Genomic DNA, 24,423 nt, shown 5'->3' with positions numbered 1-24,423 from the left:
GAGGGCCTCCCGGTGAAAATGGACAGCCCGGAACGACTAACCCTCCCCACTGGACGGTCCCTGCAGCATAGATGGCCCGGACCAGCTCCCCCTTCCTTCCCACCAAGGGGAGGTGAGTAGAAAACTTAAAAGGAGGATCTGGATGATGAGGAAGGCAGCAGTGATCTTCAACCTGCGGACCTCAAGATGTTTCAAAACTACAACTCCCAGCATGCCCGGACAGTCAATAGATGTCCGGGCATGCTGGGAGTTGTAGTTTTGCAACATCTGGAGGTCCACAGGTTGAAGACCACTGAGAAGGGCTTGACAGGCGGTGATGATGAAAGGGGGGGGGGGATGATGACAGGGGTCTGGATGATGACAGAGGGGGATGATGACAGGGTGATTATGACGGGGTGATAATGACGGGGGTCTGGATGATGACCGGGGGGGGGGGGGGGGATGATGTATTTCCCACCCTAGGCTTATAGTCGAGTCAATAACTTTTCCTGTGTTTTTGGGGTGAAATTAGGGGCCTCGGCTTATATTCGGGTCGCTAAATTTAAAAAAAATATATATATATAAGTAAATAAAAGTGGTTCTCACTCTGTTGTCCGTAGTCTTAGGTTGTCAGCGTGTTCTGGAATCCCATAAACATGTTCAAATCCTGGTAGTGAAAAGTCTAGACCCACCGAAGAAGGACCTGCATGAAATACCCAAGACAAGTTAACCCTTATTTCACATCTAAGAAAGATCCACAGAGGGTGGCAACTCAAGCTGTATGAGATTTCCTAGGTTTTGACTTTCTCCTGGAGCCATAAAAAAAACAAAAAAAACAAAGATAAAATCAAGCTTAGTTGGTTAAAGGGGTTATCCAGGAAAAAACATTTTATTTTTTATTTTTTTTATATATCAACTGGCTCCAGAAAGTTAAACAGATTTGTAAATTACTTCTATTAAAAAATCTTAATGCTTTCAATAATTATCAACTGCTGAAGTTGAGTTGTTGTTTTCTGTCTGGCAACAGTGTGCAGTTCCTGAGACAAGCAGAGATGTCAGCAGAGAGCAGAGTAGAAGAGGTTTGCTATGGGGATTTGCTTCTAAACTGGGCGGTTCCTGAGACACGTGTCATCAGAGAGCACTTAGACAGAAAAAAAACAGCTCAAGCTCAACTTCAGCAGCTCATAAGTACTGAAAGGATTAAGATTTTTTTAATAGAAGTCATTTACAAATCTGTTTAACTTTCTGGAGCCAGTTGATATATAAAAAAAAAAAAAAATTGTTTTTTCCTGGATAACCCCTTTAACCAACTAAGCTTGATTTTATCTTTGTTTATTGGGGGGGGGGGGGGGGGCCTTCGCAAGTAGTTCTGATCACTTCTTGGGGCCACATAAAAATCCATCCACCATAGACTTCCATAGGAATGTCTACATAATACTGAATGATCCTAATTTCTGATTGTGGGTTTATTAAAAAGAAATGATTTCTTTAATCATTTTTATAAACTAAAAAAACAATAGTATATTATATTATAATATTCTTATAAAAAAAAAAAGGTATGCACAGATTTAATATGTAAAGTGTCTTAAATCTTTAATTTACTGTGTGAACAAAGCCTTTATGAGCAGATTGTCAGTCTTAAAGGGGTATTCCGCCCATAGACATTAAATCCAAAGGATAGGGGATAAGATGTCTGGTAATGTGGGGGTCCTGCTGGCTGCGGTGCTGAAGGCTCCTGATGTCACAGGCACGCCCCCTTGTGCTGTCATGCCACACCTCCTCAATGCAAGTCTATGGGAGGGGACGTGGCAGCCATCCCCTCCCACAGACTTGCATTGAAGGGGGGGAAATAAGATGTCTAAGGGCAGAGTACCCACCCCTTTAAGGCCTGAGGCAACTTGATTGACTTGCCTGCAATCCTTTAGACGTCTACCTAAACATAAAAACATTACAGCCTTACCATTTGGTTTGCTGTCCGTGTGCGTTTTGAAGGTTTCTTCCCACATTCCTGGCTCATCTTCTTCCGGCTGGACAAGACAATGGAGAAAAAGGTTACAATATAGTCTAACCATACTCCAAGCGGGTTTGTCACATAAATTGTGCCTTAAAGGGGTACACCCGTGGAATTTTTTTTTTTTTTTTTTTTAAATCACCTGGTGCCAGAAAGTTAAACAGATTTTAAATTATTTCTATTAAAAAATCTTAATCCTTCCAGTACTTTTTAGGGGCTGTATACTACAGAGGAAATTCTTTTTTTTTGGGATTTCTCTGATGTCACGACCACAGTGGTCTCTGCTGACCTCTGCTTTTTAGCAACTGTCCAGAGCAGCATGTGTTTGCTATGGGGATTTTCTCCTGCTCTGGACAGTTCCAAAAATGGACAGCAGAGAGCACTGTGGTCGTGACATCAGAGAAATCCAAAAAGAAAAGCATTTCCTTTGTAGTATACAGCCCCCTAAAAAGTACTGGAAGGATTAAGATTTTTTAATAGAAGTAATTTACAAATCTGTAACTTTCTGGCACCAGTTGATAAAAAAAATAAATAAATAAATAAATGCTCTACAGGAGTACCCCTTTAAGAGGTGTTTTTGGAGGACTTTATTGATGCCGTAGGCTCAGGATAGTACATCAATATCAGATAAGTGGTCGTTCAACAACCTGCAGATACACAGAACAGAGCCGCAAGCAGACAGCGCCATACACAGTGTTGCGACAGTGCTGGGTTGCCGAACCTTAGCTCCTATATGCTTCAAGGAGGGGGGTAGCTATAGGGGGTGCAGAGGTAGACGCACCAGGGCCCTGGTGCCTAAAGGGGTTTTAAAAGCAGATCTGCCCCATAAGAGACCAGTGTTATAATTGGCACACAGGGCTATTTGCTTCAAGGGCACCCGAGCTGTAGTAACCCAAGATGGCCACGCTCCAATGCACAGAGCTGCTTCTGCATCCATTTACTGTGTTTGCATGTGCCAGGCATAGGACCTCCATCTGATATGGATGACCAACCCCGAGCATAGGCAATAGATTAAAGATCCCTAAAAAACTTATTCAAATATAATAGCATAGTATTCCAACTTATAACACTCCTCCATCTATCTTGTGGATAAAAAAATGTGGGTCTTATCAAAGTGAGTCCAACTGCTGGGACCACGAGGACCACGATTAGTGAACGCAGGTACCATTCTCCATTCCATTCCAAGGTGAGGCTTGGGGGGGGGGGGGGGGGCCCAAGCCTCACCTTGGAATGGAATGGAGAATGGTGCCTGCATTCACTAATCGTCTATGGAGCTGCGGATGACTGTGCGCTCTACTCTGCTACCTCTGGCAACTCCATAGACCAGCGTCTCCCAACCAGGTGCCTCCACCTGCTGCAAAGCTACAACTCACAGCATGCCCAGACAGCCAGAGGCGGTCCAGACTAGCTGGGAGTTGTAGTTTTGCATCAGCTGGAGGAACCTGGCTTTGGAAACACTGCCAAAGACAATAAATGGAGCACATGCACAACTCTCCGCTCCATTCTGAGCTTAAACTCTGTTGCCTGTTCTCAAGATTGGGGGCTACCAGCAGTCGGACTGTCTGCGATCACTATTGCCCTTATCTTATGGATAAAAGGAAAAGTGTTTTAAGGTGCCTCCAGCTGTTGCAAAACTACAAGTCTCAGCATGCCCGGACAGCCAAAGTCTGGGGGTTGCAGTTTTGAAACAGCTGTTGGCACCCTGGTAGGGAAACACTGGTCTACCTGTTCAATCCTTGCCTACCTGGTGCATCCTGGATCTTCAGCTATTTTATCTTTTCCCTGAATTCAGTGTATTTTTCTGCATTTTGTGGATTTCAATAGAGTGTAGATATTTATTGGTTTTAGTTTTATATTAAAACAACTAAAATATAAAAAATAAATAAATCTTTGTCTACATACATCCCCATCATCGCTCACCTTCTTGGTTTCTTCTTCCTTTGCCGCTTCCTCCTCTCCTTGGTTTTCATCATCAGTTCCAGCGGATTCCTCCGTCTTCTCTGGGTCACTACAAGCCGAACAAAGACGAGGGGTGAGGAGTGACGCTTCCAGGAGGATGGGATATAGAGGCAGAGAGGCAAGGTAGAGAGGAGGGAAAGGATTAGAAGATGAAAAGGGTATGATGAGGATGAAGGGATATGTAATCTAACACTATGTATAGCTGTGTACAGGTGACTACTATCACTACAGCGGTCATTCTAAGACGACTACAATAAAGTCATTCTGCTGCTCCTTAACATTCTTATCCTACAAAACATAACAGCCTACACCATCAAAGCTATGAGGAAAACGCAGAAAGAAAAAAAAAAAAAAAAAAAAAAAAAAGCGTTAGGCTATTACACGGTTTAAAACAAGTGACCATTCGATTATTTTTGACTGTGATTTCTAACATATTTGTAAATTACTTTATTTGGCAAAAATTACTTCTTACACCAAAAGAAGAAAAAAAAATATTAAATATATATATTTATATAGAGATATAGTCTTGGCCACTAGGTGTCTCACTTCCCTGTAAACTACTATTCACTGCCAGTTGTCAGGGTGAATCTGTCTCTAGTAACAGCTAGATCAGGACAAAACTCAGGAAGTTGGGATGGGCTTAGCATGAGCTCTAAGGAGGGGAGAAGGAAAGAGTCTGAGAATGCCTGGGCTGTATACCTGAAACGAGCCGAAGATTATTCAAACCGTTCCTGAAAGGTAAATCAAGGCTTCCCTCTCATTTCTGGCCACCTATAAAGCTTTGGCAGCTGTCCCTTGTGTATATACAATTGTTATCTACTGCTCTACGGACAGGCTTCTCAGCAGCAGTTTTGATCGTTCGGGGTCTTAGTGTTTAGACCCCAATTGATCGTAACAACAAGCAGGGAGAAGCAGTACACTGCATGCTGGGCGTTATGGCTTTGCAACAGCTGGAAGGATACTGTTTGGAAAACACAGCATTAGACAGAAGACCATTTCCACCATCTTACATGTGTTTTGCTGACATTTATCTAACCTGGATAGGCACTTAAGGCGAACCTATCACTGCCTGGAAAAGAGGGAGCCAAACTCCGCAATATCTACAGGTTTATGTTATTTGGGTTACTCTGCATTATATGCTATATTCATATAGATAGCAGCAAAAATAAAAGAAAGTTCGCATTAACTGTAAGGCAAATTACTGCTGCAAGCGCACGCAACGTTTTTAGGTCCGGTCACAAAACTGAATACGGGTCAAAAATGATCCAACAGGAGTCACCGTTTGACTCCGGTCGGCTCATTAAAGTGAATGGAGTTCAGCGCTGGTCCGGCTGGGGTACGGGAGAGCCCGGTTTGCCCCTCCCCCAGCTGGATCCAGCACCCGTAGTATAAAAACGAGATGTGAATGCAGCCTTAGCCAAGGGCTTTTAATGATTGGTGGGGGTATCAGTACCCAGTTACCGATATATCAAGTTAGTAAAAATATATATATATATATTATATAAAATTTACACCGACACAAACACAGATCTCTTTAGTCAGCTGAAAATGGAAAATCAGAAAGAAATTGCCCTTGGTCCCCTATGTGCTGTCCCTTTAAGTCACGTGTGTTCTAGTCACCACTCAAGCAGGTCAGTCGTGTGTTAAAGTCAGTTTGCAAGCAGGATCAATGATTACCTAGAGAAAAGATTCTTCACTTTATGCCACATGTTACCGACAGCGCTACTAACTTTAGCCGAGAGACTGGGAGGTGATGGGGCAGGAGAGTAGAGGGAAGAAAGAAAAATAAAGGGATGGGGCATAGAGCAAAAAAAGAAAGAAAAACACATTTCAGTGTCAATTCCCAGGAGAAAAACAAAAAAGCCAACCAAGCACCCCAATAATGTAATCAATTTCATTATGATTCTGTGCCAAGGCCCAAAAATCTCCACCCAACCACTATTGGGCATTCACTACTACCCCATATCCCCATATTACTCACGTGTCTTTTCGTTCTGTAAAATGCTCGAAGTAAAGCAACCCGCGAGAATTGACGCTCAGGACCAAGTCTCGCCCTGCCAGGATATCCAATCGGAACGGTGATCCGGTCACTAGAAGCTTGTGCTCATCGCTTCCCAAGGACAGTTCAAGGGTATTATCATCCTGCCCAGTCACCTGCAAACTGTCCCAATAGTCATGAATACACACGAAGCCTAGTGACATGACAAAAGCACCTGCCTGTCATAGACCAGTGTGGGGGTCACTTACTTTTCAGGGGTCGGTGTCCCAACCAGCACGTCTGGAACCTCATATCGAGGTTTTAGAGGTTTGATCTCATTGATCTTAATTCGGGTCATGTTTCCATGGAGTCCGAAGACTTCCAGAAGGAGGGACACCTAGGAGGACAAAGAAGGGATTCTCCAATAACAATTCCTACCAATACTAATATATTAGGAATGCGGTTGTGACAACTGGGAATGCTGGGAGTTGTAGTTTTGCAAAAGCTGTAGGCAACACTGCTGCAAATAAATTTAAAAAAAAAAGTTATCCAAAACACTGTACAGTATCTACAACTATTCCAAAACTATAAGTCCCAGCATTACAGGACTGGCAAAGGATGATACACATGAATGACAAAAGGGAAAATATACAAAAAGTATGGCAAAAAAATAAAAAACAAAAAAAAAAATTACTTTTAGCACTAAACCTTTGCACTTATTTAGGAAGATTTAAGTTATACACTCACCATATTGTCTTTGGTGGTAGAGTACAGGCAATAAATCGTGTGTGTATATTATATATATATATATACACACACACACACACACACACACACACACACACACACACACAGCATAAAACCAGAGAGGAAAGGTTACAGAGCAGCGCTGATATGCTCCTCCAAGAGCAGTGAATCAGCAGAGTGAGGGAGGGGAGGAGTCAGCACAGTGCAGGCAAGAGAAGGACACGCCTCCTCCTTTTAGATAGATAAAAAAAAAAAAAAAAAACACATTGAGCAGCTATAATATGCTATTTCTTAGTGAAATATTGGTGATTGAGACAAAAATTACATGTACATGATCAGGATTGGGTACAGAGTAACATATAGCAGTTTTTTTTCGTGGGATCTGACAGGTACGTTTTAAGGAAATGCATTGTCAAACTTGAATATTTTTCATATTAAAGTTGTTACTTTTTATTTGTGGAGCTTCTTCTGAAATCTTGTAGTTTTCACACTGATCACCGAGCCTGACAAGAGTCTGACACTTCCTATTCTGTACAGATCACTTTCCAGCAGGATTACAATGAAAGGCGACACCAGTGTAAAGATAAGAGAGGCTCACACCGTTCATAATAGGTGATGGTCACAGCTTCCCTCCTCCCTGCGCAATGATCTCTGCAGAAGTCACAGAGCATGTCTACAAAACTCTCCCATAGAAGTCAATGAGGCAGCTCCAGTCTCTTGTTTTCTAGGGTCCATGTGGTCTAAAGGCTGCAAAAGGGGTATTCCAAGATTTTCTATTCTTCAACCTTTGAGCCCATGATGCCAAGTTATAATACAAAGTAATAGGCTTCTTTTACCTCAGTGCACCACTTTGTCTCGTTTTCATGCATCCACAAAAGCTTGGAAATCATCCAAGATCAACTAAGGTGCCTCCAGCTGTTGCAAAACTACAACTCCCAGGATGCCCGAACAGCCTTCGGTTGTCCAGGCATCCTGGCAGTTGTAGTTTTCAACAGTTTGAGGCACCCTGGTTGGAACACAGTGCCCTAGATTCTGCAGCCTAGAGGGTTCTCTATCTTGGCAAACAAGAAAAAGTTGCATTGGGCCTAATAAACTTTAAGATTGGAGAACAGTCTTTGTAGCCATAGCAAGACAAGTTTTTCTTTAGAAGGGAACTCCAGTACTTAAAGGGGTACTCTGGTGGAATTTATTTATTTATTTTTTATTAAATCAACTGGTGCCAGAAAGTTAAACAGATTTGTAATCCTTCCAGTACTTAGAAGCTGTATACTACAGAGGAAATTGTTTTCTTTTAGGATTTCCATTCTGTCTGACAACAGTGCTTTCTGCTGACACCACTGTCCATTTTAGGAACTGTCCAAAGCATCATGTTTGCTCTGGGGATTTTCTCCTGCTCTGGACAGTTCCTGACATGGACAGAGGTGTCAGCAGAGAGCACTGTGGTCAGACAGAAAAGAAATCCAAAAAGAAAAGAACTTCCTCTGTATTATATGGCAGCTGATAAGTACTGGAAGGATTAAGATTTTAAAATAGAAGTAATTTACAAAATCTTTTAAACTTAACTTTCTGGCAACAGTTCATTTAAAACAAATAAAATAAATAAGCTTTCCACCGGAGTACCCCTTTAAACTACTTTCCCCTATTCACAGGATAGGATATAAATGTAAATTTCATGCACCCACATCCGAAAATGCTGTAATGCAAGTCTTTATTTTACTGTTGTCTCTGACCTTTCCCAGAGACAGTGGCCCTGAATAACCCGACATTCTGTTGGCTTGTGCGTCTGAAATATCTGCACCAGATATGGGGGGGGGGGGGGGGGGGGAAGCCCAAGAAACTCTCCATTTTACTGAGGTAGCAAAAACCTCCAAACTCCACAAGGACTTGAATCGGCGCAGAATGGATGAGGAACAAGATCACTAGGCGATTTATTTGGAACAAGGCGTTTCGATGCCAGGACAGGCGTCTTTTTCAAGTTCACAACTTGTGAACTTGAAAGACGCCTGTCCTGGCATCGAAACGCGTTGTTCCAAATAAATCGTCTAGTGATCTTGTTCCTCATCCATTCTGCGCCGATTCAAGCCCTTGTGGAGTTTGGAGGTTTTTGCTACATTTGCTACACCGTTGCGGTGGTGGGACTGGCTGCATTGTGGAATACCTTTTACAGCGTTGTGCCTGACTTTGCACAACCTATTGGGTAAGCGCATCCGATAATATCGGCTTAGTTATATTACCCTTTTAATGCACTATGGAGCGCTTCTTGTCTTTTTACATGTACCTCCATTTTACTGAGAAAAGCCTAAAAAGGGGTGTGGCTGATGCGAAGAGGGGCGTGGTTACCTAAAAAAGGGCGTGTTTCCAACATTTCCACAAAAACCCAACATATTTATTAAGGTTTCCACAGAAAATGTGGTGGATTTCAGCTGATTAAAACCCGACAGATCAGAATGTGTGAAAAAAAATAAAAAAAAATAAAAAAAAAAAAGGGAAATCTTAGTAGATACTGCTAAAAAAAATTGTAGAGAATTAAAAGCCACAAAGAAAACTCCCCTCCAGTCTTAGTAAATCAGGGCCATTATGTCATAAGTCACATGGTCTCCAGGGGTCGTGACTATGCTGCAGTAGGTGGAAGTGACTTACTAAAGTACCGTATATACTCGAGTATAAGCCGAGTTTTTCAGCACGATTTTTCGTGCTGAAAACACCCCCCTCGGCTTATACTCGAGTGAACTCCCCCACCCGCAGTGGTCTTCAACATGCGGACCTCCAGAGGTTTCAAAACTACAACTCCCAGCAAGCCAGGGCAGCCATCGGCTGTCCGGGCTTGCTGGGAGTTGTAGTTTTGAAACCTCCGGAGGTCCGCAGGTTGAAGACCACTGCGGCCTTCAACATCATCCAGCCCCCTCTCACCCCCTTTAGTTCTGAGTACTCACCTCCGCTCGGCGCTGGTCCGGTCCTGCAGGACTGTCCGGTGAGGAGGTCGTCCGGTGAGGAGGTGGTCCGGGCTGCTATCTTCACCGGGGAGGCCTCTTCTAAGCGCTTCGGGCCCGGCCTCAGAATAGTCACGTTGCCTTGACAACGACGCAGATGCGTCGTTGTCTAGGCAACGGCTCTATTCCGGGCCGGAAGCGCGGAGAAGAGGCGCCCCCGGTGAAGATAGCAGCCCGGACCACCTCCTCACCGGACCACCTCCTTACCGGACAGCCCTGCAGGACCGGACCAGCGCCGAGCGGAGGTGAGTATTCAGAACTAAAGGGGGTGAGAGGGGGCTGGATGATGTTGAAGGCCGCAGTGGTCTTCAACCTGCGGACCTCCGGAGGTTTCAAAACTACAACTCCCAGCAAGCCCGGACAGCCGATGGCTGCCCGGGCTTGCTGGGAGTTGTAGTTTTGAAACCTCTGGAGGTCCGCAGGTTGAAGACCACTGAGGGCGAATGATGAGAAGAGGATGATGAAGGGGGGGGGGGGGGGGGGTGTGGGGATGATGAAGGGGGGGGGGTGTGGGATGATGACAAGGGGATGATGAAGGGGGGATGTGTGGGATGATAAGGGGATGTGTGGGATGATGACAAGGGGATGATGAAGGGGGATGTGTGGGATAAGGGGATGTGTGGGATGATGACAAGGGGATGATGAAGGGGGGATGTGTGGGATGATAAGGGGATGTGTGGGATGATGACAAGGGGATGATGAGGATGTTAATGACGGGTCTGGATGATGACAGGGGGGGATGAGGTATTTCCCACCCTAGGCTTATACTCGAGTCAATAACTTTTCCTGGGATTTTGGGTTGAAATTAGGGGTCTCGGCTTATACTCGGGTCGGCTTATACTCGAGTATATACGGTAATGCTTCTAATTTAAAGGGGTATTCCAGGATTTTTTTTTATTTGACTATACTACAGGGGCTGTAAAGTTAGTGTATTTCATAATATAGTGTCTGTACCTGTGTGTGACGGTTTTCTCACAATTCTTCTGTGATTTTCACCCCAATATTTATTTTTAACAGAATACAAAATGACTGTTGTCTCGGATTTTTCCCAGGTTGCAATGCAGCCGAGACCTGACTCACTAGTCAGCTGATGACAGGGAGCCTGTCTGCTTCAATGGGTGGAGCGATCGCTTGGTGGGAGAGAGATCAATCTGCAGCTAATGCAACAGCTGTAGGCACCCTGATTGAAAACCACAGGTCTTTTGAATGGATGCAGCTCATTTATGTTTCAATGGGTGGGGTAGCTGATTTATGGGAGGGAGGAAAATGGAATTATGGGATTTGTAGGCAAAGACGGAAATTCAAAAAGGAAATACCAGTTCACAAACAGATAGCCACAATGTTATGGTAATCTCACAACATAGCCATTTAGCCCCAAGACAAGCGCAGATCCTTCCTAAGCATGTCCATTACGGTCTGCCAGGTACGTACTAAAATCACCTTATGGTGGGGAACCCCTTTAACTGCACTACTCCTTTATGGGATTCTGCTGCATTAAGCACATGACAGAAATTTTAATTTAGGTCAATTCCTTCTGACTAAACCACTTGGAAATGCATTGCAGTATATAGAGATGGTGCATTTCCTAGCGGTCCTAGTGCCAGAATGTTCCAGGTGGACACTGTACCCTGTAAACATTGCCTTAGTTAAAGGGGTACTCCGGTGGAAATGTTTTTATTTTTTTTAATGAACTGGTGCCAGAAAGTTAAACAGATTTGTAAATTACTTCTATTAAAAAAAATATCTTTATCCTTCCAGTACTTATTAGCAGCTGTATGCTACAGAGGAAATTCTTTGCTTTTTGAATTTCTTTTTTGTCCAGTCCATAGTGCTCTCTGCTGACACCTCTGTCCTTGTCAGGAACTGTCCAGAGCAGGAGAAAATTTACATGGCAAACCTCTCCTGCTCTGGACAGTTCCTGATATGGGCACCAGATGTCCGCAGAGATACTGTGGACAAGACAAAAAAAGAAATAAAAAAAAAAAAAAAGGAAAGAATTTCCTCTGTAGCATACAGCTGCTAATAAGTACTGGAAGGATTGAGATTTTTGAACAGGAGTAATTTACAAGTCTGTTTAACTTTCTGGCACCAGTTGATTTAATTAAAAAAAACTTAAAAAAAAAAATAAAAAAAGTTTTCCACCGGAGTACCCCTTTAAAGTGGCGCAAGGTACTACAGCATTCCACTGTTCACTTTAAGAGGTACTAAGCTGCAGTATCTGCTACTAAAAGTATAGTGATGCAGGTACAAGCTGGTAAACACTGCAGCTCCTTCCGATCCGCAGGGTGCTGGGAGTTGGACCCCTACAGATCTAAAAGTGATTGACTATCCCAGTATTTCCCAACCAGGGTGCCTCCAGGTGTTGCAAAACTACAACTTCCAGCATGCCCGGACAGCCTTTGGCTGTCCGGGCATGCTGGGAGTTGTAGTTTTGCAACATCTGGAGGCACACTGGTTGGGAAACACTGGTCTATCCTGTGGTAACTAAAAAGGCTTGATAATGAAATTAAAATGAACAAGCAATGCATTTTTATTTCTGTAAATGCATTTTTTCACAGGACTCAAAACTCCAGTTAAAAAATGGCTGAGAAGTATTGCTTGGGGAGAAAAAATAAAAAAATTCAAGAAAAATATTTTAAAAATAAATAAATAAAATAATTAAAAAAAAAAAATGAATAAAAAAACACAAACTCGAAATTATATATATATATATATATATATATATATATATATATATATATATATAAATTAAATTAAATTAAAACACAACACACTTCGTTTTAAGTGCACATCTAGATTTTCTGCCTGTTTAAAGTTTGGCATAGAGACGCAGCCTGTTGCTGAGGCAACCGCTCGGTGCCCAGGGAGTTTCACGCCCGAGCCTTTTATAATTAATAGGATTTGTGTATGAGACTCACTTGGCAACCCAGCGTGAGCTACGTCTCTCTACGCCAAACTTTACAGAGCAGGTAGAAGGAGAAATCTGGAGAGAACGCAGAATATAAAGACCACAAAAGCCTAGAAATCACCCCTAGGGCACCGTGGTAGAGGGTAGAGGATAGAGGGTAGAGATAGAGATATATCTATATATATATTAAACATTTTTTGCCTGGAATACACCTTTAAAGTTTTATTAGGCCCAATGCAACTTTTTCTTGTTTGACAAGACAGAGAACCCTCTAGGCTGCAGTACCCGGGGCACCGTGTTCCAATTAGTGTGCCTCCAGCTGTTGCAGAACTACAACAATAATATATATATATATATATCCTGGCTCCAGAAAGTTAACCAAATTTGTAAATTACTTCTATAAAAAAAATCTTAACCCTTTCAGTACTTATGAGCTGCTGAAGTTGAGTTGTTCTTTTCTGTCCAAGTGTTCTTTGAGGACACCGGTCTCGGGAACTGTCCAGAGTAGAAGCAAATCCCCATAGCAAACCTCTTCTAAACTGTGCAGTTCCCGAGACAGACAGATGTGTCGGCAGAGAGCACTGTGGTCAGACAGAAAGGAACAACTCAAATTCAGCAGCTGATAATTACTGGAAGGATGAAGGTTTTTTTTTTATTTTTTTTTTTTTTTTTTTTTATAGAAGTAATTTACAATTCTGTAACTTTCTGGAGTCAGTTGAAATAAAAAAAAAAAAATGTTTTTCCTGGAATACCCTTTGTACTGTAATGGAGAACAGTCTTTGTAGCTAAAGCAAGACTATTTATTTTTATTTTTTTATTAAATAATAAAATAAAAAATAAAAAGGAACTCCAGTACTTAAAGGGGTATTCCAGGAAAAAAACTTTTTTATATACATCAACTGGCTCCAGAAAGTTAAACAGATTTGTAAATTACTTCTTAATCCTTTCAGTACTTATGAGCTTCTGAAGTTAAGGTTGTTCTTTTCTGTCTAAATCCTCTCTGATGACACGTGTCTCTGGAAACGCCCAGTTTAGAAGAGGTTTGCTATGGGGATTTGCTTCTAAACTGGGCGTTTCCCGAGACAGGTGTCATCAGAGAGGATTTAGACAAAAGAACAACCTTAACTTCAGAAGCTCATAAGTACTGAAAGGATTAAGATTTTTTAATAGAAGTAATTTACAAATCTGTTTAACTTTCTGAAGCCAGTTGATATATATAAAAAAAGTTTTTTCCTGGAATACCCCTTTAACTACTTTTCCCCTATTCATAGGATAGGTGAGATGAGAAGTGTCGTATCACATGGTGGCTTCAACCACTGGGAACAATCCCCGCGATCTCCTGCACGACACCCTAATGTTCTCAAGATTAGATTTTAGGCATCTGCATGGCAGAGGCTGTACGGATGTATCTCTGGATCTTGCATGGAATGGGCGTGTAAATTACCGCTCCGTGCATAAGGAGGTCCCAGTGGTTGAACCCTCGCCCCAGATCAGACACTTATCCCCTATCCTGTGGATCACTGCCCCCCCGACGATCAGCAGGACAGGACCCGGCACTCAGTGAGGCGTGGTTGCAGTTGGCACGTGCTCTATTCATTCCTATGGGAGCTCCGAAAAGTACAGCTCTCAGGCATCATCAGCGCTCCCATACAAGTGAATGGAGCACGTGCAGTTTCCCAGGAGACAACTCGTGCCCCTCACAGAGAGCTGGGGTTCCGTCCCGGTGATTGCTGCGGGCCTCAGAGGTCGGACCCCCGCGATCAGCTACGTATCCCCTTATCCTCTGGATTAATTTTTGCCTGACTCCTTTAAAGGAAAACTATCATGTTCACTCCTGCACTAACCACAGGTACTGACGGATAGTGCGGGGGACGCTGATTCCTATGATCCCTACCTTCCCCGGATCCGTCCGGCCGTTCACCCGCAATCTTAGTTTTTCTATATATGCAAATGAGGCTGTAACTGGCATGGGCGGGGTTTTCAGGAGCCAAGTGGCATTGTGACGTCAGCGCCGCCCACTTATGAATATTCATCCCCCCCGCTCCTAACTGGTCTTCACTGCGCATGTCAGGAAGCGGCACATACACAGTGAAGACCAGTTAGGAGAGGGAGAGCCGGAGGGAGGAGGGGATGAATAATCATAAGCGGGCGGCGCTGCGGACAGGCAGCGCTGACGTCACAGTGCCACTAGGCTCCTGAAAACCCCGCCCGTGCCAGTTACAGCGTCATTTGCATATATAGAAAAACTAAGATTGAGGGCTAACGGCCGGACGGATCCGGGCAAGGTAGGGATCTTCGGAATCAGCGTCTGCCGCACTATCCGTCAATACCTGTGGTTAGTGCGGGAGTGAACATGTGACCGTTTTCCTTTAAGTACCGGAGTTCCCCTTTGAAACAGTTTTGATACACAAGTCTGAATGTGCGCAAAGCTCTGAGGTCACATTTAATCCAAACATGAACAATTCTAGTTGTGATGGAGCGGGTCACACCAATCTACCAGTGTAGAGAGGTGTCAGGATCGCCATTACGTAATAACCAAGACATGTGCACCCCCCCCCATACTATGAAGTAACATCCTGACCGCTCACCTGGGTCTTGTCATTGATGAGCTGGATTTCTAGTTTGTCCGCAGTCAGTTTTGCGCTTCCCAGCAAAGCGCGATACGGAGAGGATCCCGGCTCAAACTTGCGCTGACGTCTAAAAGCAAATTACGATCGAATTAGGATCAGATGATCAAACATGACGAATGAAAGGCGAGCACCGATGCGTAGAAATACAATCAATGGAATCCTACATTCTGCCATAAAGGGCTTTGTTCGGCACTTAAAATATTGTGGGTCTATGAACACCTTAAAGGATTTTTTTTTTTTTTTTAAGGGGGCATTCACACTACATTTTTGCAATTCGGCTGCCAGATCTGGTGGGGGAATTTAAAAACTGGCCAGCACCGGACCCAAGCCACATTGCATGTATGTGAATAGTGACAGGTAGTGACTCCGGTCGGTTCATTTTTGGACTGTATCCAGTTTTGTTGCCGGACTGAAAACAGTGGTTGGCTTGTAAATTTTGCTATATGTAACAGAGAGCAGGAAGTCAGTCTAAGGCTAGGTTCAGACTACGGAATTTCCGCCTGCAATTTCGCTTTGAAATTGCAGGCGGATATTCCACTTGCTAAAATGTATAGTGTAGTGAATGGTTTTCCGTTCACAAATTCGCACTGCGGAATTTGTGAACGGAAAATCCGCTTGGAAATTTCCGCCTGAAGAAAGGCGTTGCTCAATGCAAGTTTATGGGAGGGAGCGTGGCTGCCGTCAGGCCCCCCTCACATAGGCTTGCATTGAGGGAGCATGGCGTGACGGCATAAGGAGTGTGGCAGTGACTTCATGTTAGCAGCTGCCCCACTTCAAGGGGTAGCGTAGTTCCCATTTAAACCCCTGAGGACACTCTTCTTACGGAGGTGGAGAAATATGTTGGGTTCAAGGCACAATCAACACCCCATTCTACCTCTATGTCCCTCCATCTACAGACTGTTGGTAAAGAGATCATTTGCGCTCTAAACAAACCCCGAGTGCAGTGATGTAGGAGAGTCCATAGAATGATCATCTGAAGTTACAGAACTCCCATGATTCTTATTGTCTGTCTTTTCTGAGTGCAGCATCTCCTGTGAACCCTATAAAAACACCTTTTCCCTCCCTTCCACAGAAAAGAAACCTATTATCGGCAGACAGGCTAAGGCTGCATCTCATAGGAACACACAGAGACTCTGCAGCATGAATCCGGGAACAGAAGTTCTATGTCACTGAACTATCACTTGCTGCAGGTGCAGTGATCAGACACCTTTCCACTGCCAGAAGCTTTGCGGGAAATTTAGACAGCTTAAAGGGGTACTGCGGCGCTTAGACATCTTATCCCCTATCCAAAGGATAGGGGATAAGATGCCTGATCGCGGGGGTCCCGCCGCTTGGGAATCCCGTGATCTTGCACACAACACCCAAGTTAAAATCAGTCCCCGATGCTGTCACGCCCCCTCCCATAGGCTTGCTTTGAGGGGCGGAGCGTGAAGTCACACGGGGGCGGAGGCGCGATGTCACACGCCGGCGGCCCTGTGGTCGCTGGTAATCAGACCCGGAGCGAACATGCTCCGGGGACTGATTTTAACTGGGGTGCTGCGTGCAAGATCACGGGGGTCCCCAGCGGTGGGACCCCCACAATCAGCCATCTTATCCCCTATCCTTTGGATAGAGGATAAGATGTCTAAGCGCCGGAGTACCCCTTTAAGAAAAGCATATCAGAGGGCAATTAAGAATCAAAATGGCAGACAACCCAAATGTGCCACATCAGTTTGAAGAGGTATACACAAGAGGATCTACTTTATTCTCTAATAATGACCTTTCTCTGCACTTTATAAGAAAAAATACATTTTGCACTTTATAAAAATACAATCTTAAATTATACTAAAAAAATAAAATAAAAAAAGCTAATATCTTCTCAGTAAAGGGTATAAGCAGCCGTTTTACAGCAACACACGGTCGGGATGTGGCCATGTCTGCGTGCAGTTCTCAATGGAATTATTAAAGGGGTATTCCAGGCAAAAACTTTTTTTTATAATTATATATATTATATATATATATATATATATATATATTATAAAAAAAAAGTTTTTGCCTGGAATACCCCTTTAATAATTCCATTGAGAACTGCACGCAGACATGGCCACATCCCGACCGTGTGTTGCTGTAAAACGGCTGCTTATACCCTTTACTGAGAAGATATTAGCTTTTTTTATTTTATTTTTTTAGTATAATTTAATATATCTCTCTCTATATATATATCTATATCAACTGGCTCCGGAAAGTTAAACAGATTTATAAATTACTTCTATTAAAAAATCTTAATCCTTCCAATAGTTATTAGCTTCTGAAGTTTTCTGTCTAACTGCTCAATGATGATGTCACGGGAGCTGTGCATGATGGGAGAATATCCCTTGCATGATGGGAAAATATCCCCATAGGAGCTGGACAGATCCCGGGACGTGAGTCATCAGAAAGCAGTTAGACAGAAAACAGCAACTCAACTTCAGAAGCTAATAACTATTGGAAGGATTAAGATTTTTTAATAGAAGTAATTTACATATCTGTTTAACTTTCCGGAGCCAGATGAATGAATGAATGAATATATTATATTATATTATATAATATATATATATATATATATAAATAAAAAGTTTTTGCCTTGAATACCCCTTTAAGGTTTCATTTACACTAAGCTAAAATAATCGTTTTCCGATCTCACCGCGGCGGTCAGGGGGTAATAGTAACGCCAGTCACTCTCTGACCGCGCGGTCTCCGCTGTGGTTTCCTTGCTCTTCCTCATTGTGCGATTGGACAACTTGTTACTTTGTAGATTTCAGTTTAACAGGAAATACAGATTCTAGAACATATGCACCAGTGGTTTCCAAACTGTGGGCCTCCAGATGTTACAAAACTACAACACCCAGCATGCCCGGACAGCCAACGGCTGTCCGGGCATGCTGGGAGTTGTAGTTTTGCAACATCTGGAGGTCCACAGTTTGGAGACCACTCATCTACACACTGGAATATGCGAGTCACTGACCTGCAGAAGGAACTCTGTTCACATGTCTTGAAGTTGCTCCTGTCAACACTCAGGCCAGGAGTGAGACAGACAGAGAACACGAGAGCAAGACCAAGGAGCCTATAAGAGAGAGAAATATGAAACAAGTTTAAAAAAAAGGGGTACTCCGCTTTTTTTTGTTTTTAAATCAACTGGTGCCAAAAAGCTAAACAGATTTGTAAATTACTTTTAAATTTAAAAATCTTAATCCTTCCAGTACTTATCAGCTGCTATATGCTCCACAGGAAGTTATTTTCTTTTTTAATTTCTTTTCTGCCTTACCACATTGCTCTCTGCTGACACCTCTGTCCGTGTCAGGAACTGTCCAGAGTGGGAGCAAATCCCCATAGCAAACCTATCCTGCTCTGGACAGTTGTCAGCAGAGAGCACTGTGGTCAAACATAGGAAAATCAAAAAGAAAAGAACTTCCTGTGGAGCATACAGCAGCTGATAAGAACTGGAAGGATTAAAAGGGGTTCTCCAGTGGAAATTTTTTTTTTTTTTTTTTTTTTAAATCAACTGGTGCCAGAAAGTTAAACAGATTTGTAAATTGTTTCTATTAAAAAAAATCTTTATCCTTCCAGTACTTAATAGCTTATTAGCTGCTATATACTGCTGACACCTCTGTCCATGTCAGGAACTGTCCAGAGCAGGAGAGGTTTGCTATGGTAATTTGCTCCTGCTCTGGACAGTTCCTGATATGGACAAAGGTGTCAGTAGAGGGCACTGAGACCGGAAAGAAATTTAAAAAAGAAATTAACTTCCTGTGGAGCATCAGGAACTGCCCAGAACAGGAGCAAATCGCCATACCAAACCTATGCTGCTCTGGACAGTTCCTGATACGGACAGAGGTGTCAGCAGAGAGCACTGGTCAGACAGAAAGGAAATTCAAAAAGAAAAAAAACTTTCTCTGTAATAAACAGCCACTAAGAAGTACTGGAAGGATAAAGATTTTTTTTTTATAGAAATGATTTACAAATTTGTTTAACTTTCTGGCACCAGTTGATTTAAAAAGATAATGTTTTCCAGCGGAGTACCCCTTTAAATAGTAGAAGCATTTTCATGTAATTTGTGCCATAAAATGGGAATTCCTATCTGGACACTCACAGCATGTGTGTCTAAAGAGCGCCCCCTCAATCCTGGCTGAAACGTTGGTTGTTTGACCCCCTTTGATGTTCAATGGGTTATCCAGGAATAGGAAAACAGCCCTAGTCTCTTCCTAAAATAGCACCACACCTGTACTTATGTTGTGTGCGGTATTACGACTTGGAACCACGACTTGGCACCACGACTTGGCACCACGACTTGGCACCACTCATTTCAATAGAACTGAGTCGCAATACCAAAAAAACAACTGAGGACAGGGGAGGTGCTGTTTTTTGCACCCCTTTAACAGGAATTGCGCAAACATCAGACATTTAAGGCACATGGTGTGCATATACCATTAATGTCCAGATGGCAATACCCTTTAAATCGTACCTTTAATCACTGTCCCGGCGGCAGCATATGTGCTTAAATTTTGCCGTGACCTGCTCAGAAACCATTGCGATCTGGAGACACACTTGGATGCAAGTCTACGGGTAAATATATCTCCAGCATATGTGCCGCAAAATTTAGGCGCATATGCTGCTGGCAGGACAATGATTAGAGCAGTGTTTCCACACCAGGGTGCCTCCAGCTGTTGCAAACCTACAACTCAAGGCATGCTGGGAATTGTAGTTTTGCAAAAGCTGGAAGCATTCTGGTTGGTAAACACTGAATCAGACGTACATTTAACCCTTTAACCCCTTAAGGACTCAGACAATTAAATTTTTACGTTTTCATTTTTTCCTCCTCGCCTTCTAAAAATCATAACTCTTATATTTTCATCCCCTGCAGTCAGACATCTTATCCCCTATCCTTGGATAGGGAACAAGATGTCTAAGGGGCGGAGTACCCCTTTAAGGACTCCGTGTTTTCAGTTTTTGCATTTTCGTTTTTTCCTCCTTTCCTTTTAAAAATCATAACCCTTTCGATTTTCCACCTAAATATCCATATTATGGCTTATTTTTTGTGCCACCAGTTCTACTTTGCAGTGACATTAGTCATTTTACCCAAAAATCCATGGCGAAAATATATTTTTATTGTGTGACAAAATTTTTGAAAAAAAAAACAACAATTTTGTAACTCATGGGGGCTTCCGTTTTTACGCAGTACATTTTTCGGTAAAAGTGACACATTATTATTTTGTAGGTTCATACGGTTAAAATGATACCCTACTAAAAATCATAACTACATGCAGGAAAATGTATACGTTTAAAAATGATTTGCTCCTGCTCTGGACAGTTCCTGACATGGACAGAGGTGTCAGCAGAGAGCACTGTGGTCAGACAGAAAGGAAGTTCAAAAAGAAAAGAACTTCCCGTGGAGCATACAGCAGCTGTGACCCCCCACAACAAACACTGGTGGAGATTTATCAAACCTCGTGCAGTTGCCCATAGCAACCAGTTTTTTATTAAAAGCTCAGGAATCTGACTAGTTGCTACGGCAACTGCTCCACAGATCTTTGCTCCAGGTTTGGTAGATCTCCCCCTGTGAGGATTCAGGGCCTGCAAGCAACGCTGGGAGATATCACTTCTGACATGTAAGACGAGGTATAACTAGTGTCTCCACTGCTTGTGCCAACAATGTGTAACCTGCTATTACAGCGTCAGCATATTCATGAAAGGTGCCGCAAGATCATTTATACAGCTTAAGGGAGCGTTACCGACCGCGAGACACAAAGAGAGAAACTCAGCCGCACATCCACCATTTGGAATTTGATCTAATTGCTTCTCAGCATAATCTCAAAAACTAACAGGTTGTTATTATACATTATGATCAAAAAGTACAAAGCCCACTGCATCAAATCAGACAGGCGGGAGAGAGCGCAGTGAACGTCGGGGCTGCGCGCATTGGCTGCCTGGATTCGCGCGCAGCCCATCCCCGCCATGTACAGTGGAGTGGAGCCAGCACGCGCCGCGCTGATGCTCCCTCCATTAGTACTGTACATGTCTTATGGGACAAGTCTGATCTGAGGTCTTAGTTACTTTGGAAACTATAAAATAAAAAACATTTTATCAAGGAGGGGAGGTGAGGGCGGAAAATCGGCGCCCAGCAGGAGTCAGTGACGTCGCGCGTGCTGGGGAAGTCGGCTTCCGGCAGAGGTATACAGACGAGCACAAGATAAGCCATTTGTAAGGTAGAACTTTTTTTTTTTTATTTGTTTTTTAAACAGGCAGGGAGGGGGTTAGGTATAGTGTAGCAATAGGTAGGGACAGAAGGGGGGGGGGGGGGGGGGAATAAAAAAAATAAAAAAAACAGATGGTGGGAGCTACTCTTTAAACAGTACCTATTATCAGCTAAACTTTCCCTAATCCCCCTCCCCATCTGTCCCTGTCTCTATCTATCCTATAATTTATTTTAATTCTAAACCCCATAAAAATACCTTTTTATGTTCATCTTCGGTAGCTCAGATGGGAGCGTCTGAGAAGGGGGGAAGTGGGCGGGGCCCGGCAGGCACAAAGTCATCTGAAGCCTTGCCGGGCCGCTTCCGCCCTTCTTCCTGTATTCAGGCGGAGTGCAGGGCAGGGACGGTGTGAGGTGGAATTTTGCACGTTTGCATGGGTCGCAAAATTCCACCTCACACCGGCAGAGTCAGGAGCGCGCCTGGCAGTGATGCACCCACAGCGCTCACTCCCGCCTGTCTGATTGACAGGCGGGAGCTGCGCTGAGTATCAGATTTACCGCCACCAGGCCGGTGTGAGTCCAAAATCACCGAAAAAAGGGACTCCTAGGGAGACCCCTAGTGGCCATAAGTTTAAACACCAAAAACACATAGAAGAACACAATTTTTTTTTTTATAGAACCCTATCAGAAAAGTGTTCTATTTATTATAAAACTATAAAATATAAAAACATTTTTTGATGAGAGGTAAACAGTAAATTTAGCTGTAGTGACCAGTGTCGGGCAGCTGCTGCCAAGGCAAATAAAATCATGGGGGGCATCAATAGGGGCATAGATGCCCACGACAAGGAAATAATTCTCCCGCTGTACAAATCACTAGTCAGACCACACATGGAATACTGTGTACAGTACTGGTCAGACCACACATGGAATACTGTGTACAGTACTGGTCAGACCACACATGGAATACTGTGTACAGTACTGGTCAGACCACACATGGAATACTGTGTACAGTACTGGTCAGACCACACATGGAATACTGTGTACAGTACTGGTCAGACCACACATGGAATACTGTGTACAGTACTGGTCAGACCACACATGGAATACTGTGTACAGTACTGGTCAGACCACACATGGAATACTGTGTACAGTACTGGTCAGACCACACATGGAATACTGTGTACAGTACTGGTCAGACCACACATGGAATACTGTGTACAGTACTGGTCAGACCACACATGGAATACTGTGTACAGTACTGGTCAGACCACACATGGAATACTGTGTACAGTACTGGTCAGACCACACATGGAATACTGTGTACAGTACTGGTCAGACCACACATGGAATACTGTGTACAGTACTGGTCAGACCACACATGGAATACTGTGTACAGTACTGGTCAGACCACACATGGAATACTGTGTACAGTACTGGTCAGACCACACATGGAATACTGTGTACAGTACTGGTCAGACCACACATGGAATACTGTGTACAGTACTGGTCAGACCACACATGGAATACTGTGTACAGTACTGGTCAGACCACACATGGAATACTGTGTACAGTACTGGTCAGACCACACATGGAATACTGTGTACAGTACTGGTCAGACCACACATGGAATACTGTGTACAGTACTGGTCAGACCACACATAGAATACTGTGTACAGTACTGGTCAGACCCACATGGAATACTGTGTACAGTACTGGGCACCAGTGTACAAGAGAGATATAGTGGAGCTCGAGAGGGTTCAAAGACGGGCAACCAGGGTAATACAGGGAATGGGAGGACTACAGTACCCAGAAAGATTATCAGAATTAGGGTTATTTAATTTAGAAAAAGAGAAGGCTTAGGGGAGACCTAATAACTATATATAAATATATCAGGGGACCGTACAGAGATCTCTCCCATGATCCATTTATACCCAGGACTGGATCTATAACAAGGGGTCATCCTCTACGTCTAGAGGAAAGAAGGTTTCTACTAGAGATGAGCGAACTTACAGTAAATTTGATTCGTCACGAACTTCTCGGCTCGGCAGTTGATGACTTTTCCTGCATAAATTAGTTCAGCTTTCCGGTGCTCCGGTGGGCTGGAAAAGGTGGATACAGTCCTAGGAAAGAGTCTCCTAGGACTGTATCCACCTTTTCCAGCCCACGGGAGCACCTGAAAGCTGAACTAATTTATGCAGGAAAAGTCATCAACTGCCGAGCTGAGAAGTTCGTGACTAATCGAATTTACTGTAAGTTCGCTCATCTCTAGTTTCTACACCAGCACAGACGGGGGTTCTTTACTGTAAGAGCAGTGAGACTGTGGAATTCTCTCCTGGAGGAGGTGGTCATGGTGAACTCTGTAAAATAATTCAAAAAGGGGTCTGGATGCATATTTGGAGAGTAATAACATTACAGGTTATGGATATTAGATTTATAGGGACAGAACGTTGATCCAGGGATTTATTCTGATGCCATATTTGGAGTCGGGAAGGAATTTTTACCTCTAGTATGAGGGTTTTTTGCCTTCCCCTGGATCAACTCAGTAGGGACTCATTTGGGTTATAGGTTGAACTTGATGGACTCGTCTTTTTTCAACCTTATGAACTATGTAAGGCTGGATTCACACCACGTTTTTCCAATACAGTTCCCGTATCAGGTTTTTGATAGAAACCGGATTCCTCAAAACCTGACTAAACTGTATCAAAACGTGTGTACAAATTTTTATCTGTATACAGTTGAAAAATGACGTCCGGTTGCATCCATTTTTTAAGGAAAAAAAAAAAAAAAAAAAAAACTTACGTTTTTTAACTTTTCACTCCATTATGAATAAAGTTTCACTTGTTTGATTGAAATTCCAAGAAAAAAACTGAGGAAAGCCAAAAACTGTATAGTGAAAACCGGATGGAACCGTACGCACATGCGGTTCTGTACGGTTTCCATTGATTCCCATGTTAAAAAAAACAAACACACAGTTTAATACAGTTTTTCACCCGGACCAAAAACCGTGACAACC

At 43.2% G+C, this 24,423-nt stretch overlaps 1 protein-coding gene across 1 annotated transcript in view; it reads right to left on the bottom strand.

Moving 5' to 3' along the window:
* GANAB (glucosidase II alpha subunit) overlaps positions 1–24,423 on the bottom strand; it is a gene marked incomplete in the record, with an annotated part of 52,173 nt that overhangs the window by 22,790 nt on the left and 4,960 nt on the right. The window contains 8 exon segments of the mRNA XM_056527535.1: positions 586–682; positions 1,940–2,006; positions 3,911–3,998; positions 5,627–5,692; positions 5,931–6,110; positions 6,197–6,324; positions 15,161–15,269; positions 18,186–18,284. Of these exon segments, the coding sequence (XP_056383510.1) occupies positions 586–682; positions 1,940–2,006; positions 3,911–3,998; positions 5,627–5,692; positions 5,931–6,110; positions 6,197–6,324; positions 15,161–15,269; positions 18,186–18,284 (834 nt within the window).

This window comes from Hyla sarda, chromosome 6 (assembly GCF_029499605.1).
Source record: "Hyla sarda isolate aHylSar1 chromosome 6, aHylSar1.hap1, whole genome shotgun sequence".
Lineage (NCBI taxonomy): Eukaryota > Metazoa > Chordata > Amphibia > Anura > Hylidae > Hyla > Hyla sarda.
This window is presented reverse-complemented; position numbering and strand designations above follow the sequence as displayed.